We start from the raw sequence: 21,561 nt of genomic DNA on the forward strand, positions 1-21,561 counted from the left end.
CCAAGACTGTATGGGTTGTCTAATGCATACACCAATATATGGTCCAAGACTGTATGGGTTGTCTAATGCATACACCAATATATAGTCCAAGACTGTATGGGTTGTCTAATGCATACACCAATATATGGTCCAAGACTGTATGGGTTATCTAATGCATACACCAATATATGGTCCATGACTGCATGGGTTATCTAATGCATACACCAATATTTGGTCCAAGACTGTATGGGTTGTCTAATGCATACACCAATATATAGTCCAAGACTGTATGGGTTGTCTAATGCATACATCAATATATGGTCCATGACTGTATGGGTTGTCTAATGCATACACCAATATACGGTCCAAGACTGTATGGGTTATCTAATGCATACACCAATATATGGTCCATGACTGCATGGGTTATCTAATGCATACACCAATATTTGGTCCAAGACTGTATGGGTTGTCTAATGCATACACCAATATATGGTCCAAGACTGTATGGGTTGTCTAATGCATACATCAATATATGGTCCATGACTGCATGGGTTATCTAATGCATACACCAATATTTGGTCCAAGACTGTATGGGTTGTCTAATGCATACACCAATATATGGTCCAAGACTGTATGGGTTGTCTAATGCATACACCAATATATGGTCCAAGACTGTATGGGTTGTCTAATGCATACATCAATATATGGTCCAAGACTGTATGGGTTGTCTAATGCATACACCAATATATAGTCCAAGACTGTATGGGTTGTCTAATGCATACACCAATATATAGTCCAAGACTGTATGGGTTGTCTAATGCATACACCAATATATGGTCCAAGACTGTATGGGTTGTCTAATGCATACACCAATATATAGTCCAAGACTGTATGGGTTGTCTAATGCATACACCAATATATAGTCCAAGACTGTATGGGTTGTCTAATGCATACACCAATATATGGTCCAAGACTGTATGGGTTGTCTAATGCATACACCAATATATAGTCCAAGACTGTATGGGTTGTCTAATGCATACACCAATATATGGTCCAAGACTGTATGGGTTATCTAATGCATACACCAATATATGGTCCATGACTGCATGGGTTATCTAATGCATACACCAATATTTGGTCCAAGACTGTATGGGTTGTCTAATGCATACACCAATATATAGTCCAAGACTGTATGGGTTGTCTAATGCATACATCAATATATGGTCCATGACTGTATGGGTTGTCTAATGCATACACCAATATACGGTCCAAGACTGTATGGGTTATCTAATGCATACACCAATATATGGTCCATGACTGCATGGGTTATCTAATGCATACACCAATATTTGGTCCAAGACTGTATGGGTTGTCTAATGCATACACCAATATATGGTCCAAGACTGTATGGGTTGTCTAATGCATACATCAATATATGGTCCATGACTGCATGGGTTATCTAATGCATACACCAATATTTGGTCCAAGACTGTATGGGTTGTCTAATGCATACACCAATATATGGTCCAAGACTGTATGGGTTGTCTAATGCATACACCAATATATGGTCCAAGACTGTATGGGTTGTCTAATGCATACATCAATATATGGTCCAAGACTGTATGGGTTGTCTAATGCATACATCAATATATGGTCCATGACTGCATGGGTTATCTAATGCATACACCAATATTTGGTCCAAGACTGTATGGGTTGTCTAATGCATACACCAATATATGGTCCAAGACTGTATGGGTTGTCTAATGCATACACCAATATATGGTCCAAGACTGTATGGGTTGTCTAATGCATACATCAATATATGGTCCAAGACTGTATGGGTTGTCTAATGCATACACCAATATATGGTCCAAGACTGTATGGGTTGGCTAATGCATACATCAATATATGGTCCAAGACTGTAAGGGTTGTCTAATGCATACATCAATATATGGTCCAAGACTGTATGGGTTATCTAATGCATACACCAATATATGGTCCAAGACTGTATGGGTTATCTAATGCATACACCAATATATGGTCCAAGACTGTATGGGTTATCTAATGCATACACCAATATATGGTCCAAGACTGTATGGGTTGGCTAATGCATACACCAATATATGGTCCAAGACTGTATGGGTTGGCTAATGCATACACCAATATATGGTCCAAGACTGTATGGGTTATCTAATGCATACACCAATATATGGTCCAAGACTGTATGGGTTATCTAATGCATACATCAATATATGGTCCAAGACTGTAAGGGTTGTCTAATGCATACATCAATATATGGTCCAAGACTGTATGGGTTATCTAATGCATACACCAATATATGGTCCAAGACTGTATGGGTTATCTAATGCATACACCAATATATGGTCCAAGACTGTATGGGTTATCTAATGCATACACCAATATATGGTCCAAGACTGTATGGGTTATCTAATGCATACACCAATATATGGTCCAAGACTGTATGGGTTGTCTAATGCATACACCAATATATACGGTCCAAGACTGTATGGGTTATCTAATGCATACACCAATATATGGTCCATGACTGTATGGATTATCTAATGCATACACCAATATATGGTCCAAGACTGTATGGGTTGTCTAATGCATACACCAATATATGGTCCAAGACTGTATGGGTTATCTAATGCATACACCAATATATGGTCCAAGACTGTATGGGTTATCTAATGCATACACCAATATATGGTCCAAGACTGTATGGGTTGTCTAATGCATACACCAATATATGGTCCAAGACTGTATGGGTTATCTAATGCATACACCAATATATGGTCCAAGACTGTATGGGTTGTCTAATGCATACACCAATATATAGTCCAAGACTGTATGGGTTGTCTAATGCATACACCAATATATAGTCCAAGACTGTATGGGTTGTCTAATGCATACACCAATATATGGTCCAAGACTGTATGGGTTGTCTAATGCATACACCAATATATAGTCCAAGACTGTATGGGTTATCTAATGCATACACCAATATATGGTCCATGACTGTATGGGTTATCTAATGCATACACCAATATATGGTCCAAGACTGTATGGGTTATCTAATGCATACATCAATATATGGTCCATGAGTGTATGGGTTGTCTAATGCATACACCAATATATAGTCCAAGACTGTATGGGTTGTCTAATGCATACATCAATATATGGTCCATGACTGTATGGGTTGTCTAATGCATACACCAATATATAGTCCAAGACTGTATGGGTTGTCTAATGCATACACCAATATATAGTCCAAGACTGTATGGGTTGTCTAATGCATACACCAATATATGGTCCAAGACTGTATGGGTTGTCTAATGCATACACCAATATATAGTCCAAGACTGTATGGGTTGTCTAATGCATACACCAATATATAGTCCAAGACTGTATGGGTTGTCTAATGCATACACCAATATATGGTCCAAGACTGTATGGGTTGTCTAATGCATACACCAATATATAGTCCAAGACTGTATGGGTTGTCTAATGCATACACCAATATATGGTCCAAGACTGTATGGGTTATCTAATGCATACACCAATATATGGTCCATGACTGCATGGGTTATCTAATGCATACACCAATATTTGGTCCAAGACTGTATGGGTTGTCTAATGCATACACCAATATATAGTCCAAGACTGTATGGGTTGTCTAATGCATACATCAATATATGGTCCATGACTGTATGGGTTGTCTAATGCATACACCAATATACGGTCCAAGACTGTATGGGTTATCTAATGCATACACCAATATATGGTCCATGACTGCATGGGTTATCTAATGCATACACCAATATTTGGTCCAAGACTGTATGGGTTGTCTAATGCATACACCAATATATGGTCCAAGACTGTATGGGTTGTCTAATGCATACATCAATATATGGTCCAAGACTGTATGGGTTGTCTAATGCATACATCAATATATGGTCCATGACTGCATGGGTTATCTAATGCATACACCAATATTTGGTCCAAGACTGTATGGGTTGTCTAATGCATACACCAATATATGGTCCAAGACTGTATGGGTTGTCTAATGCATACACCAATATATGGTCCAAGACTGTATGGGTTGTCTAATGCATACATCAATATATGGTCCAAGACTGTATGGGTTGTCTAATGCATACACCAATATATGGTCCAAGACTGTATGGGTTGGCTAATGCATACATCAATATATGGTCCAAGACTGTAAGGGTTGTCTAATGCATACATCAATATATGGTCCAAGACTGTATGGGTTATCTAATGCATACACCAATATATGGTCCAAGACTGTATGGGTTATCTAATGCATACACCAATATATGGTCCAAGACTGTATGGGTTGGCTAATGCATACACCAATATATGGTCCAAGACTGTATGGGTTGGCTAATGCATACACCAATATATGGTCCAAGACTGTATGGGTTATCTAATGCATACACCAATATATGGTCCAAGACTGTATGGGTTATCTAATGCATACATCAATATATGGTCCAAGACTGTAAGGGTTGTCTAATGCATACATCAATATATGGTCCAAGACTGTATGGGTTATCTAATGCATACACCAATATATGGTCCAAGACTGTATGGGTTATCTAATGCATACACCAATATATGGTCCAAGACTGTATGGGTTATCTAATGCATACACCAATATATGGTCCAAGACTGTATGGGTTATCTAATGCATACACCAATATATGGTCCAAGACTGTATGGGTTGTCTAATGCATACACCAATATACGGTCCAAGACTGTATGGGTTATCTAATGCATACACCAATATATGGTCCATGACTGTATGGATTATCTAATGCATACACCAATATATGGTCCAAGACTGTATGGGTTGTCTAATGCATACACCAATATATGGTCCAAGACTGTATGGGTTATCTAATGCATACACCAATATATGGTCCATGACTGTATGGGTTGTCTAATGCATACACCAATATATGGTCCATGACTGCATGGGTTATCTAATGCATACACCAATATATGGTCCAAGACTGTATGGGTTATCTAATGCATACACCAATATATGGTCCAAGACTGTATGGGTTGTCTAATGCATACACCAATATATGATCCAAGACTGTATGGGTTGTCTAATGCATCCACCAATATATGGTCCAAGACTGTATGGGTTGTCTAATGCATACACCAATATATGGTCCATAACTGTATGGGTTATCTAATGCATACACCAATATATGGTCCAAGACTGTATGGGTTGGCTAATGCATACACCAATATATGGTCCAAGACTGTATGGGTTATCTAATGCATACACCAATATATGGTCCAAGACTGTATGGGTTGGCTAATGCATACACCAATATATGGTCCAAGACTGTATGGGTTGTCTAATGCATACACCAATATATGATCCAAGACTGTATGGGTTGTCTAATGCATACACCAATATATGGTCCAAGACTGTATGGGTTGTCTAACGCATACACCAATATATGGTCCAAGACTGTATGGGTTATCTAATGCATACACCAATATATGGTCCAAGACTGTATGGGTTGTCTAACGCATACACCAATATATGGTCCAAGACTGTAAGGGTTGGCTAATGCATACACCAATATATGGTCCAAGACTGTATGGGTTGGCTAATGCATACACCAATATATGGTCCAAGACTGTATGGGTTGTCTAATGCATACACCAATATATGGTCCAAGACTGTATGGGTTGTCTAATGCATACACCAATATATGGTCCAAGACTGTATGGGTTGTCTAATGCATACACCAATATATGGTCCAAGACTGTATGGGTTATCTAATGCATACACCAATATATGGTCCAAGACTGTATGGGTTGTCTAACGCATACACCAATATATGGTCCAAGACTGTAAGGGTTGGCTAATGCATACACCAATATATGGTCCAAGACTGTATGGGTTGGCTAATGCATACACCAATATATGGTCCAAGACTGTATGGGTTGTCTAATGCATACACCAATATATGGTCCAAGACTGTATGGGTTATCTAATGCATACACCAATATATGGTCCAAGACTGTATGGGTTATCTAATGCATACACCAATATATGGTCCAAGACTGTATGGGTTGTCTAATGCATACACCAATATATGGTCCAAGACTGTATGGGTTATCTAATGCATACACCAATATATGGTCCAAGACTGTATGGGTTGGCTAATGCATACACCAATATATGGTCCAAGACTATGGGTTGTCTAATGCATACACCAATATATGGTCCAAGACTGTATGGTTATCTAATGCATACACCAATATATGATCCAAGACTGTATGGGTTGGCTAATGCATCCACCAATATATGGTCCAAGACTGTATGGGTTGTCTAATGCATACACCAATATTTGGTCCAAGACTGTAAGGGTTGGCTAATGCATACACCAATATATGGTCCAAGACTGTATGGGTTATCTAATGCATACACCAATATATGATCCAAGACTGTATGGGTTGTCTAATGCATACACCAATATATGGTCCATGACTGTATGGGTTGTCTAATGCATACACCAATATTTGGTCCAAGACTGTAAGGGTTGGCTAATGCATACACCAATATATGGTCCAAGACTGTATGGGTTGTCTAATGCATACACCAATATATGGTCCAAGACTGTATGGGTTGTCTAATGCATACACCAATATATGGTCCAAGACTGTATGGGTTGTCTAATGCATACACCAATATATGGTCCAAGACTGTATGGGTTGGCTAATGCATACACCAATATATGGTCCAAGACTGTATGGGTTATCTAATGCATACACCAATATATGGTCCAAGACTGTATGGGTTGTCTAATGCATACACCAATATATGGTCCAAGACTGTATGGGTTGTCTAATGCATACACCAATATATGGTCCAAGACTGTATGGGTTGTCTAATGCATACACCAATATATGATCCAAGACTGTATGGGTTGTCTAATGCATACACCAATATATGGTCCAAGACTGTATGGGTTGTCTAATGCATACACCAATATATGGTCCAAGACTGTATGGGTTATCTAATGCATACACCAATATATGGTCCAAGACTGTATGGGTTATCTAATGCATACACCAATATATGGTCCAAGACTGTATGGGTTGTCTAATGCATACACCAATATATGGTCCAAGACTGTATGGGTTATCTAATGCATACACCAATATATGGTCCAAGACTGTATGGGTTGGCTAATGCATACACCAATATATGGTCCAAGACTATGGGTTGTCTAATGCATACACCAATATATGGTCCAAGACTGTATGGTTATCTAATGCATACACCAATATATGATCCAAGACTGTATGGGTTGTCTAATGCATACACCAATATTTGGTCCAAGACTGTAAGGGTTGGCTAATGCATACACCAATATATGGTCCAAGACTGTATGGGTTGTCTAATGCATACACCAATATATGGTCCAAGACTGTATGGGTTGTCTAATGCATACACCAATATATGGTCCAAGACTGTATGGGTTGGCTAATGCATACACCAATATATGGTCCAAGACTGTATGGGTTGTCTAATGCATACACCAATATATGGTCCAAGACTGTATGGGTTATCTAATGCATACACCAATATATGGTCCAAGACTGTATGGGTTATCTAATGCATACACCAATATATGGTCCAAGACTGTATGGGTTATCTAATGCATACACCAATATATGGTCCAAGACTGTATGGGTTGTCTAATGCATACACCAATATATGGTCCAAGACTGTATGGGTTGTCTAACGCATCCACCAATATATGGTCCAAGACTGTATGGGTTGTCTAATGCATACACCAATATTTGGTCCAAGACTGTATGGGTTGTCTAATGCATACACCAATATATGGTCCAAGACTGTATGGGTTGTCTAATGCATACACCAATATATGGTCCAAGACTGTATGGGTTGTCTAATGCATACACCAATATATGGTCCAAGACTGTATGGGTTGGCTAATGCATACACCAATATATGGTCCAAGACTGTATGGGTTGTCTAATGCATACACCAATATATGGTCCAAGACTGTATGGGTTGTCTAATGCATACACCAATATATGGTCCAAGACTGTATGGGTTGTCTAATGCATACACCAATATATGGTCCAAGACTGTATGGGTTGTCTAATGCATACACCAATATATGGTCCAAGACTGTATGGGTTGTCTAATGCATACACCAATATATGGTCCAAGACTGTATGGGTTATCTAATGCATACACCAATATATGGTCCAAGACTGTATGGGTTGTCTAATGCATACACCAATATATGATCCAAGACTGTATGGGTTGTCTAATGCATACACCAATATATGGTCCAAGACTGTATGGGTTGTCTAATGCATACACCAATATATGATCCAAGACTGTATGGGTTGGCTAATGCATACACCAATATATGGTCCAAGACTGTATGGGTTGGCTAATGCATACACCAATATATGGTCCAAGACTGTATGGGTTGGCTAATGCATACACCAATATATGGTCCAAGACTGTATGGGTTGTCTAATGCATACACCAATATATGATCCAAGACTGTATGGGTTGGCTAATGCATACACCAATATATGGTCCAAGACTGTATGGGTTGGCTAATGCATACACCAATATATGGTCCAAGACTGTATGGGTTGGCTAATGCATACACCAATATATGGTCCAAGACTGTATGGGTTGGCTAATGCATACACCAATATATGGTCCAAGACTGTATGGGTTGTCTAATGCATACACCAATATATGGTCCAAGACTGTATGGGTTGTCTAATGCATACACCAATATATGGTCCAAGACTGTATGGGTTGGCTAATGCATACACCAATATATGGTCCAAGACTGTATGGGTTGGCTAATGCATACACCAATATATGGTCCAAGACTGTATGGGTTGGCTAATGCATACACCAATATATGGTCCAAGACTGTATGGGTTGTCTAATGCATACACCAATATATGGTCCAAGACTGTATGGGTTGGCTAATGCATACACCAATATATGGTCCAAGACTGTATGGGTTGTCTAATGCATACACCAATATATGATCCAAGACTGTATGGGTTGTCTAATGCATACACCAATATATGGTCCAAGACTGTATGGGTTGGCTAATGCATACCCCAGTATATGTTTACTACTTATTGTCATATTTCATCTTATGACAGAACTGATGTAATCATAGATGACTCAGACATGATATTTCTCTTCTCTTTAGTTTCAGTTCATTATATTGTTAAATCCAATAATCACTGTTTTTGAATCCCATGTGTAATGCACTTAAATTACTATTAAGTCAGGTGTAATCGACTGAGGTAATTGATGTTAGATTGAAAAAATGGCTAACATATCACATGCCCATGTATAATGACGTGACTGCATTATTACGCATAACCGTCATATCTCATGCACTTTTTCAGATAGCGATATTCAGCCAGTGTTATTTTGAAGGTACATGTATCAGACATACTACCTCAATAATTATGCCAGCACTGAAATCAATTGTACTGATAGACATGCACATAAAAAAATGGCAATGTTAAATATTATATGATGTTAATGGCACATGCACCACCACTGATGTCTATTCATCAGATTTCATTAAAACTTGATATTTGGGGTATAGCACATGCACCACCACTAATGTCTACTCATCAGATTTCATTAAAACTTGATATTTTGGGTATAGCACATGCACCACCACTGACATCTACTCATCAGATTTCATTAAAACTTGATATTTGGGGTATAGCACATGCACCACCACTAACATCTACTCATCAGATTTCATTAAAACTTGATATTTGGGGTATAGCACATGTACCACCACTGATGTCTACTCATCAGATTTCATTAAAACTTGATATTTGGGGTATAGCACATGCACCACCACTAATGTCTACTCATCAGATTTCATTAAAACTTGATATTTTGGGTATAGCACATGCACCACCACTGACATCTACTCATCAGATTTCATTAAAACTTGATATTTGGGGTATAGCACATGCACCACCACTAACATCTACTCATCAGATTTCATTAAAACTTGATATTTGGGGTATAGCACATGTACCACCACTGATGTCTACTCATCAGATTTCATTAAAACTTGATATTTGGGGTATAGCACATGTACCACCACTGATGTCTACTCATCAGATTTCATTAAAACTTGATATTTGGGGTATAGCACATGCACCACCACTGATGTCTACTCATCAGATTTCATTAAAACTTGATATTTGGGGTATAGCACATGCACCACCACTGATGTCTACTCATCAGATTTCATTAAAACTTGATATTTGGGGTATAGCACATGCACCACCACTGATGTCTACTCATCAGAATTCATTAAAACTTGACTAGGAGTGGTATACTTATTATGTATTCATTATTACATTTAGAGAATTTAGAGTCCCATTCTGTTAAATCGCTCTTTGTGTTAGTCTGTTAAACTGACCAATCACTGTTTTTGTTAGTCCCATTCTGTTAAACTGACCAATTACTGTTTTTGTTAGTCCCATTCTGTAAAACTCACCAATTACTGTTTTTGTTAGTCCCATTCTGTTAAACTGACCAATCACTGTTTTTGTTAGTCCCATTCTGTTAAACTGACCAATTACTGTTTTTGTTAGTCCCATTCTGTTAAATTATTCTTTGTGTTAGTCTGTTAAACTGACCAATCACTGTTTTTGTTAGTCCCATTCTGTTAAACTCGCCAATCACTGTGTTTGTTAGTCCCATTCTGTTAAGCTGACCAATCACTGTTTTTGTTAGTCCCATTCTGTTAAACTCGCCAATTACTGTTTTTGTTAGTCCCATTCTGTTAAACTCACCAATCACTGTTTTTATTAGTCCCATTCTGTTAAACTGACCAATCACTGTTTTTGTTAGTCCCATTCTGTTAAACTGACCAATTACTGTTTTTGTTAGTCCCATTCTGTTAAACTCACCAATTACTGTTTTTGTTAGTCCCATTCTGTTAAACTGACCAATCACTGTTTTTGTTAGTCCCATTCTGTTAAACTGACCAATCACTGTTTTTGTTAGTCACATTCTGTTAAATTCACCAATTACTGTTTTTGTTAGTCCCATTCTGTTAAACTGACCAATTACTGTTTTTGTTAGTCCCATTCTGTTAAATTGCTCTTTGTGTTAGTCTGTTAAACTGACCAATCACTGTGTTTGTTAGTCCCATTCTGTTAAACTGACCAATTACTGTTTTTGTTAGTCCCATTCTGTTAAGCTGACCAATCACTGTTTTTGTTAGTCCCATTCTGTTAAACTCACCAATCACTGTTTTTGTTAGTCCCATTCTGTTAAACTGACCAATCACTGTTTTTGTTAGTCCCATTCTGTTAAACTGACCAATTACTGTTTTTGTTAGTCCCATTCTGTTAAGCTGACCAATCACTGTTTTTGTTAGTCCCATTCTGTTAAACTCACCAATCACTGTTTTTGTTAGTCACATTCTGTTAAATTCACCAATTACTGTTTTTGTTAGTCCCATTCTGTTAAACTGACCAATTACTGTTTTTGTTAGTCCCATTCTGTTAAATTGCTCTTTGTGTTAGTCTGTTAAACTGACCAATCACTGTGTTTGTTAGTCCCATTCTGTTAAGCTGACCAATCACTGTTTTTGTTAGTCCCATTCTGTTAAACTCACCAATCACTGTTTTTGTTAGTCCGATTCTGTTAAACTCACCAATCACTGTTTTTGTTAGTCCCATTCTGTTAAACTGACCAATTACTGTATTTGTTAGTCCCATTCTGTAAAACTCACCAATCACTGTTTTTGTTAGTCCCATTCTGTAAAACTGACCAATCACTGTTTTTGTTAGTCCCATTCTGTAAAACTGAACAATCACTGTTTTTTTTAGTCCCATTCTGTTAAGCCGACCAATCATTTCTTCTGGTACATATATGTTCTAAGGAATATTTTCATTTTGCAGCTACGTCCAAAAGTCCGTTATTCCAATGTCGTTTTGGATTACGTCTTAATGTGACTGTGAAGCCCAATGAATGCCACTACCCATATGCCCCAGAAGGCATGATGTGTATGGACCACGGACATTGTGTTACTCATAGAACACAGGTAAACAATAACACATATCAAACACAGGTAATTTAATTCATTCTTTTTATTTATTGGAGTAGGAAAATTGCTTGAATTATATGTGGGTAAGGTGCTATCACATAATTGTTGTTAAATTTCATATGTCAACAATTGTCATTGGATTTTGTGTGCATGTCAATTTATCTGTTTTTGTGATCTGATTTCACATCACTGGCTTGTTTTGTTCTTGTGTCTATGTAAATTTCCCTTCAATTGTGCTCAATATGGAAAAGACCAATTTCATTCATATGTTGTGCACATAACTGCCAACCTTGTCACTTGTCAATGTTTGAAATTTTTATGATTTAAAAATTAAATTCATGAGAACGAAACTGAAAGTAAACATATGAAAATTTCTGCTTACAACTCTTCCAAGGGGGATTTGGATTATTACACGATCTAAATCCAACTTTAAGCCATTTGTTAAGTACAACAACAAATATTTCATTGGTGTATTTCATTGACTGGAGATTTGTGTTAGAAAGTAATCTTTTGTTGTTGCGGTGTACGCAAGACAATGAACAATGTTTTTTAACATCACTTCACCTATTAACAATTAACCCCTAGATGTGATAATTTCATTTCAATAGTAAAAATCCGTTGTCAAAAATCTGAATAATCACAACCTCATTTTCTAGTCTTACCACCACACACCCAGACCATTCATTCCTGTTTGTAATGCTATATAATAAATCAGACTAATTATCATGTGAAACCAAATCAAAATCATTCTAAAATACTGTACTTATACCCAATTGATTCTGGATTCATTGACCAGGAAAGAAGTAATGACATTTGCAATAATAATCGTCTGGGTTGTAATGTTCGGTTGACGAAATAGACGATACAACAGTACTGATTGGCCCTACATGCTAATCAAATTCACATAACCAATTTTTTTTTTTTGCTTTTCCGATTTTTAATATGTTGTACATTATCTTCAGTAATAACTCAGAAAGTGAAGTCAGTGTCAATATTCAAAACTGCATTTTTTCTGTCTTTGGCATGATAGATCTTGGCCGATCGTATTTATTACAAAGGACCTGAATGTACAGCACTATCTTCACCCAACCTCCTGCTCACTTCTGCTTTTCGACAACGCAAACCCAGAAATATCGCCCATCTGCTCGCTCAAATTTTAAATACATGGCCTTGCCATCTTTGTTTTTTTAGGGGGAAACGCATCAATATTTTCCTGGTTTCTCTTCTCTCTGACCTAAGGAGTTAGCATTGCCTGTATCACATAAATGTATCGATATTCATGTTGTTGAAACAAGGTAGCAGCCCTGGGTTCAAATGGAACACAGTTCCGCTCTATCAGCTTGTTGTGGAACATTCACATAACAAGAGGTCATAATCTTTATTGCTCTAAACTGATAGAAACATTGAATTTCTAAGGATGCAATAAAGTTATTATTATTATTATTAATTCAAGTTGCATTCGCGAACAATACAAAGTGTGATGGATTGGAAGTGCCGTTCGAAATTAAATACTTGTTGAATCCTCAAACTAGCATTAAAACAAGGATTCCGACAACTCATAAGCCAGTGATCTGTGTTTGGACAAGCGGTCAGTATTTTTAATTAGTGAGTGAGAAAAGAAAGGGATACAAATATGGCCGTTTTGCGGTCGGAATTAAGCTATATACGGTTGATTAAAATGCGATAAAAGTGGGAGATTGGGCCAAATGAGCACTGTTGCCCATTTATAGCTTGACCATTCCCAGAAATGGGTAGACAAGATGGCCGACTACCGCCAATGGCTAGTGCTTCCCTGTCAAATAAACATCACAGGATGTGCCATAGAGAATGCATTGCATAAACATATTAAAATGAAATTTAATTTTGAGTTTATATTTTGTGTGCTAGACAAGTGACATTCCAAGCTTTCGATACGTTATAGATGTTTCCATTAAAACACCACCATTAAATGCCCAACTAGTCATAAAACCTGATGATAAATCCTACACTTGCCCAGTGTATTACCAATGAAAGATGTGTATTTGTGTGCCAGGAAAATGACGTATGTGACTCTTCAAGTTTGTTTGATGCGCCACCAAGTGAGGACATGGTAGGAGTTGGTAGTACTAGTATATGCAGGAAGGGAGTCCAGAGAGGGAACAGCCAGCATCCCTTTTACGAGGAAAACGTTAAATCTTGACAGATTTTTTTCGTGCTTACATGTAATATTAGGTTTTGAGGGCTTCTGAGTTCGAAAATGATGACTAAATAAACCAAAAAGCATGCGTTTAGAGACAAACCTATGCAGAAGTTGGTTTGCCACAAATTAAAAACTAGTTGTAAGCAGATATTTTCATATGAAAGTCACTCTTTAAATCACTTATCGAATAGCACTGTTCAAATCAGGTTGTGAGTTAAGAGATAAAGTAATGCTGAATAGGATGAATCACAACAATCCCATAAACAATAATAGTGTAGTGAGTTATGTGATGAAGTAATGCTGAATAGGTTGAGTCACAACAATCCCATAAACAATAATAGTGTAGTGAGTTATGTGATGAAGTAATGCTGAATAGGATGAATCACAACAATCCCTTAAACAATAATAGTGTAGTGAGTTATGTGATGAAGTAATGCTGAATAGGATGAATCACAACAATCCCATAAACAATAATAGTGTAGTGAGTTATGTGATGAAGTAATGCTGAATAGGATGAATCACAACAATCCCATAAACAATAATAGTGTAGTGAGTTATGTGATGAAGTAATGCTGAATAGGATGAATCACAACAATCCCATAAACAATAATAGTGTAGTGAGTTATGTGATGAAGTAATGCTGAATAGGATGAGTCACAACAATCCTATAAACAATAATAGTGTAGTGAGTTATGTGATGAAGTAATGCTGAATAGGATGAGTCACAACAATCCTATAAACAATAATAGTGTAGTGAGTTATGTGATGAAGTAATGCTGAATAGGATGAATCACAACAATCCCATAAACAATAATAGTGTAGTGAGTTATGTGATGAAGTAATGCTGAATAGGATGAGTCACAACAATCCTATAAACAATAATAGTGTAGTGAGTTATGTGATGAAGTAATGCTGAATAGGATGAATCACAACAATCCCATAAACAATAATAGTGTAGTGAGTTATGTGATGAAGTAATGCTGAATAGGATTAGTCACAACAATCCCATAAACAATAATAGTGTAGTGAGTTATGTGATGAAGTAATGCTGAATAGGTTGAATCACAAGAATCCCATAAACAATAATAGTGTAGTGAGTTATGTGATGAAGTAATGCTGAATAGGATGAATCACAACAATTCCATAAACAATAATAGTGTAGTGAGTTATGTGATGAAGTAATGCTGAGTAGGATGAGTCACAACAATCTCATTAGCAATAATAGTGTAGTGAGTTATGTGATGAAGTAATGCTGAATAGGATGAGTCACAACAATCCCATAAACAATAATAGTGTAGTGAGTTATGTGATGAAGTAATGCTGAATAGGATGAATCACAACAATCCCATGAACAATAATAGTGTAGTGAGTTATGTGATGAAGTAATGCTGAATAGGATGAGTCACAACAATCCTATAAACAATAATAGCGTGGTGAGTTATGTGATGAAGTAATGCTGAATAGGATGAATCACAACAATCCCACAAACAATAATAGTGTAGTGAGTTATGTGATGAAGTAATGCTGAATAGGATGAATCACAACTATCCCATAAACAATAATAGTGTAGTGAGTTATGTGATGAAGTAATGCTGAATAGGATGAGTCACAACAATCTCATTAGCAATAATAGTGTAGTGAGTTATGTGATGAAGTAATGCTGAATAGGATGAATCACAACAATCCCATAAACAATAATAGTGTAGTGAGTTATGTGATGAAGTAATGCTGAATAGGATGAATCACAACAATCCCATAAACAATAATAGTGTAGTAAGTTATGTGATGAAGTAATGCTGAATAGGATGAATCACAACAATCCCATAAACAATAATAGTGTAGTGAGTTATGTGATGAAGTAATGCTGAATAGGATGAATCACAACAATCCCATAAACAATAATAGTGTAGTGAGATATGTGATGAAGTAATGCTGAATAGGATGAATCACAACAATCCCATAAACAATAATAGTGTAGTGAGTTATGTGATGAAGTAATGCTGAATAGGATGAATCACAACAATCCCATAAACAATAATAGTGTAGTGAGATATGTGATGAAGTAATGCTGAATAGGATGAATCACAACAATCCCATAAACAATAATAGTGTAGTGAGTTATGTGATGAAGTAATGCTGAATAGGATGAGTCACAACAATCCTATAAACAATAATAGTGTAGTGAGTTATGTGATGAAGTAATGCTGAATAGGATGAATCACAACAATCCCATAAACAATAATAGTGTAGTGAGTTATGTGATGAAGTAATGCTGAATAGGATGAATCACAACAATCCCATAAACAATAATAGTGTAGCGAGTTATGTGATGAAGTAATGCTGAATAGGATGAATCACAACAATCCCATAAACAATAATAGTGTAGTGAGTTATGTGATGAAGTAATGCTGAATAGGATGAATCACAACAATCTCATTAGCAATAATAGTGTAGTGAGTTATGTGATGAAGTAATGCTGAATAGGATGAGTCACAACAATCCCTTAAACAATAATAGTGTAGTGAGTTATGTGATGAAGTAATGCTGAATAGGATGAATCACAACAATCCCATAAACAATAATAGTGTAGTGAGTTATGTGATGAAGTAATGCTGAATAGGATGAATCACAACAATCCCATAAACAATAATAGTGTAGTGAGTTATGTGATGAAGTAATGCTGAATAGGATGAGTCACAACAATCCTATAAACAATAATAGTGTAGTGAGTTATGTGATGAAGTAATGCTGAATAGGATGAATCACAACAATCCCATAAACAATAATAGTGTAGTGAGTTATGTGATGAAGTAATGCTGAATAGGATGAATCACAACAATCCCATAAACAATAATAGTGTAGTGAGTTATGTGATGAAGTAATGCTGAATAGGATGAGTCACAACAATCCTATAAACAATAATAGTGTAGTGAGTTATGTGATGAAGTAATGCTGAATAGGATGAGTCACAACAATCCTATAAACAATAATAGTGTAGTGAGTTATGTGATGAAGTAATGCTGAATAGGATGAATCACAACAATCCCATAAACAGTAATAGTGTAGTGAGTTATGTGATGAAGTAATGCTGAATAGGTTGAGTCACAACAATCCTATAAACAATAATAGTGTAGTGAGTTATGTGATGAAGTAATGCTGAATAGGATGAATCACAACAATCCCATAAACAATAATAGTGTAGTGAGTTATGTGATGAAGTAATGCTGAATAGGATTAGTCACAACAATCCCATAAACAATAATAGTGTAGTGAGTTATGTGATGAAGTAATGCTGAATAGGTTGAATCACAAGAATCCCATAAACAATAATAGTGTAGTGAGTTATGTGATGAAGTAATGCTGAATAGGATGAGTCACAACAATCTCATTAGCAATAATAGTGTAGTGAGTTATGTGATGAAGTAATGCTGAATAGGATGAATCACAACAATCCCATAAACAATAATAGTGTAGTGAGTTATGTGATGAAGTAATGCTGAATAGGATGAATCACAACAATCCCATAAACAATAATAGTGTAGCGAGTTATGTGATGAAGTAATGCTGAATAGGATGAATCACAACAATCCCATAAACAATAATAGTGTAGTGAGTTATGTGATGAAGTAATGCTGAATAGGATGAATCACAACAATCTCATTAGCAATAATAGTGTAGTGAGTTATGTGATGAAGTAATGCTGAATAGGATGAGTCACAACAATCCTTTAAACAATAATAGTGTAGTGAGTTATGTGATGAAGTAATGCTGAATAGGATGAATCACAACAATCCCATAAACAATAATAGTGTAGTGAGTTATGTGATGAAGTAATGCTGAATAGGATGAATCACAACAATCCCATAAACAATAATAGTGTAGTGAGTTATGTGATGAAGTAATGCTGAATAGGATGAGTCACAACAATCCTATAAACAATAATAGTGTAGTGAGTTATGTGATGAAGTAATGCTGAATAGGATGAATCACAACAATCCCATGAACAATAATAGTGTAGTGAGTTATGTGATGAAGTAATGCTGAATAGGATGAATCACAACAATCCCATAAACAATAATAGTGTAGTGAGTTATGTGATGAAGTAATGCTGAATAGGATGAATCACAACAATCCCATAAACAATAATAGTGTAGTGAGTTATGTGATGAAGTAATGCTGAATAGGATGAGTCACAACAATCCTATAAACAATAATAGTGTAGTGAGTTATGTGATGAAGTAATGCTGAATAGGATGAGTCACAACAATCCTATAAACAATAATAGTGTAGTGAGTTATGTGATGAAGTAATGCTGAATAGGATGAATCACAACAATCCCATAAACAGTAATAGTGTAGTGAGTTATGTGATGAAGTAATGCTGAATAGGTTGAGTCACAACAATCCTATAAACAATAATAGTGTAGTGAGTTATGTGATGAAGTAATGCTGAATAGGATGAATCACAACAATCCCATAAACAATAATAGTGTAGTGAGTTATGTGATGAAGTAATGCTGAATAGGATTAGTCACAACAATCCCATAAACAATAATAGTGTAGTGAGTTATGTGATGAAGTAATGCTGAATAGGATGAATCACAACAATTCCATAAACAATAATAGTGTAGTGAGTTATGTGATGAAGTAATGCTGAGTAGGATGAGTCACAACAATCTCATTAGCAATAATAGTGTAGTGAGTTATGTGATGAAGTAATGCTGAATAGGATGAGTCACAACAATCCCATAAACAATAATAGTGTAGTGAGTTATGTGATGAAGTAATGCTGAATAGGATGAATCACAACAATCCCATAAACAATAATAGTGTAGTGAGTTATGTGATGAAGTAATGCTGAATAGGATGAGTCACAACAATCCTATAAACAATAATAGTGTGGTGAGTTATGTGATGAAGTAATGCTGAATAGGATGAATCACAACAATCCCATAAACAATAATAGTGTAGTGAGTTATGTGATGAAGTAATGCTGAATAGGATGAGTCACAACAATCCTATAAACAATAATAGTGTAGTGAGTTATGTGATGAAGTAATGCTGAATAGGATGAATCACAACAATCCCATAAACAATAATAGTGTAGTGAGTTATGTGATGAAGTAATGCTGAATAGGATGAGTCACAACAATCCTATAAACAATAATAGTGTAGTGAGTTATGTGATGAAGTAATGCTGAATAGGATGAATCACAACAATCCCATAAACAGTAATAGTGTAGTGAGTTATGTGATGAAGTAATGCTGAATAGGTTGAGTCACAACAATCCTATAAACAATAATAGTGTAGTGAGTTATGTGATGAAGTAATGCTGAATAGGATGAATCACAACAATCCCATAAACAATAATAGTGTAGTGAGTTATGTGATGAAGTAATGCTGAATAGGATGAATCACAACAATCCCATAAACAATAATAGTGTAGTGAGTTATGTGATGAAGTAATGCTGAATAGGATGAATCACAACAATCCCATAAACAATAATAGTGTAGTGAGTTATGTGATGAAGTAATGCTGAATAGGATGAATCACAACAATCCTATAAACAATAATAGTGTAGTGAGTTATGTGATGAAGTAATGCTGAGTAGGATGAGTCACAACAATCTCATTAGCAATAATAGTGTAGTGAGTTATGTGATGAAGTAATGCTGAATAGGATGAATCACAACAATTCCATAAACAATAATAGTGTAGTGAGTTATGTGATGAAGTAATGCTGAGTAGGATGAGTCACAACAATCTCATTAGCAATAATAGTGTAGTGAGTTATGTGATGAAGTAATGCTGAATAGGATGAGTCACAACAATCCCATAAACAATAATAGTGTAGTGAGTTATGTGATGAAGTAATGCTGAATAGGATGAATCACAACAATCCCATAAACAATAATAGTGTAGTGAGTTATGTGATGAAGTAATGCTGAATAGGATGAGTCACAACAATCCTATAAACAATAATAGTGTAGTGAGTTATGTGATGAAGTAATGCTGAATAGGATGAATCACAACAATCCCATAAACAATAATAGTGTAGTGAGTTATGTGATGAAGTAATGCTGAATAGGATGAATCACAACAATCCCATAAACAATAATAGTGTAGTGAGTTATGTGATGAAGTAATGCTGAATAGGATGAGTCACAACAATCCTATAAACAATAATAGTGTAGTGAGTTATGTGATGAAGTAATGCTGAATAGGATGAGTCACAACAATCCTATAAACAATAATAGTGTAGTGAGTTATGTGATGAAGTAATGCTGAATAGGATGAATCACAACAATCCCATAAACAGTAATAGTGTAGTGAGTTATGTGATGAAGTAATGCTGAATAGGTTGAGTCACAACAATCCTATAAACAATAATAGTGTAGTGAGTTATGTGATGAAGTAATGCTGAATAGGATGAATCACAACAATCCCATAAACAATAATAGTGTAGTGAGTTATGTGATGAAGTAATGCTGAATAGGATTAGTCACAACAATCCCATAAACAATAATAGTGTAGTGAGTTATGTGATGAAGTAATGCTGAATAGGTTGAATCACAAGAATCCCATAAACAATAATAGTGTAGTGAGTTATGTGATGAAGTAATGCTGAATAGGATGAGTCACAACAATCTCATTAGCAATAATAGTGTAGTGAGTTATGTGATGAAGTAATGCTGAATAGGATGAATCACAACAATCCCATAAACAATAATAGTGTAGTGAGTTATGTGATGAAGTAATGCTGAATAGGATGAATCACAACAATCCCATAAACAATAATAGTGTAGCGAGTTATGTGATGAAGTAATGCTGAATAGGATGAATCACAACAATCCCATAAACAATAATAGTGTAGTGAGTTATGTGATGAAGTAATGCTGAATAGGATGAATCACAACAATCTCATTAGCAATAATAGTGTAGTGAGTTATGTGATGAAGTAATGCTGAATAGGATGAGTCACAACAATCCTTTAAACAATAATAGTGTAGTGAGTTATGTGATGAAGTAATGCTGAATAGGATGAATCACAACAATCCCATAAACAATAATAGTGTAGTGAGTTATGTGATGAAGTAATGCTGAATAGGATGAATCACAACAATCCCATAAACAATAATAGTGTAGTGAGTTATGTGATGAAGTAATGCTGAATAGGATGAGTCACAACAATCCTATAAACAATAATAGTGTAGT

General features: G+C 35.9%; 1 protein-coding gene across 2 annotated transcripts in view; it reads left to right on the forward strand.

Moving 5' to 3' along the window:
* LOC144350125 (uncharacterized) overlaps positions 1 to 21,561 on the forward strand; it is a 220,638-nt gene that overhangs the window by 166,601 nt on the left and 32,476 nt on the right. The window contains exon 5 of one of the 2 annotated variants that reach the window (XM_085502679.1): positions 12,022 to 12,191. In XM_085502679.1, the coding sequence (XP_085358805.1) occupies positions 12,022 to 12,191 (170 nt within the window). The remainder of the gene's footprint in view (positions 1 to 12,021; positions 12,192 to 21,561) is intronic. The other variant, XM_085502684.1, reaches the window with a different exon arrangement.

This window comes from Saccoglossus kowalevskii, chromosome 1 (genome assembly GCF_978046115.1).
Source record: "Saccoglossus kowalevskii chromosome 1, keSacKowa6.1, whole genome shotgun sequence".
Lineage (NCBI taxonomy): Eukaryota > Metazoa > Hemichordata > Enteropneusta > Harrimaniidae > Saccoglossus > Saccoglossus kowalevskii.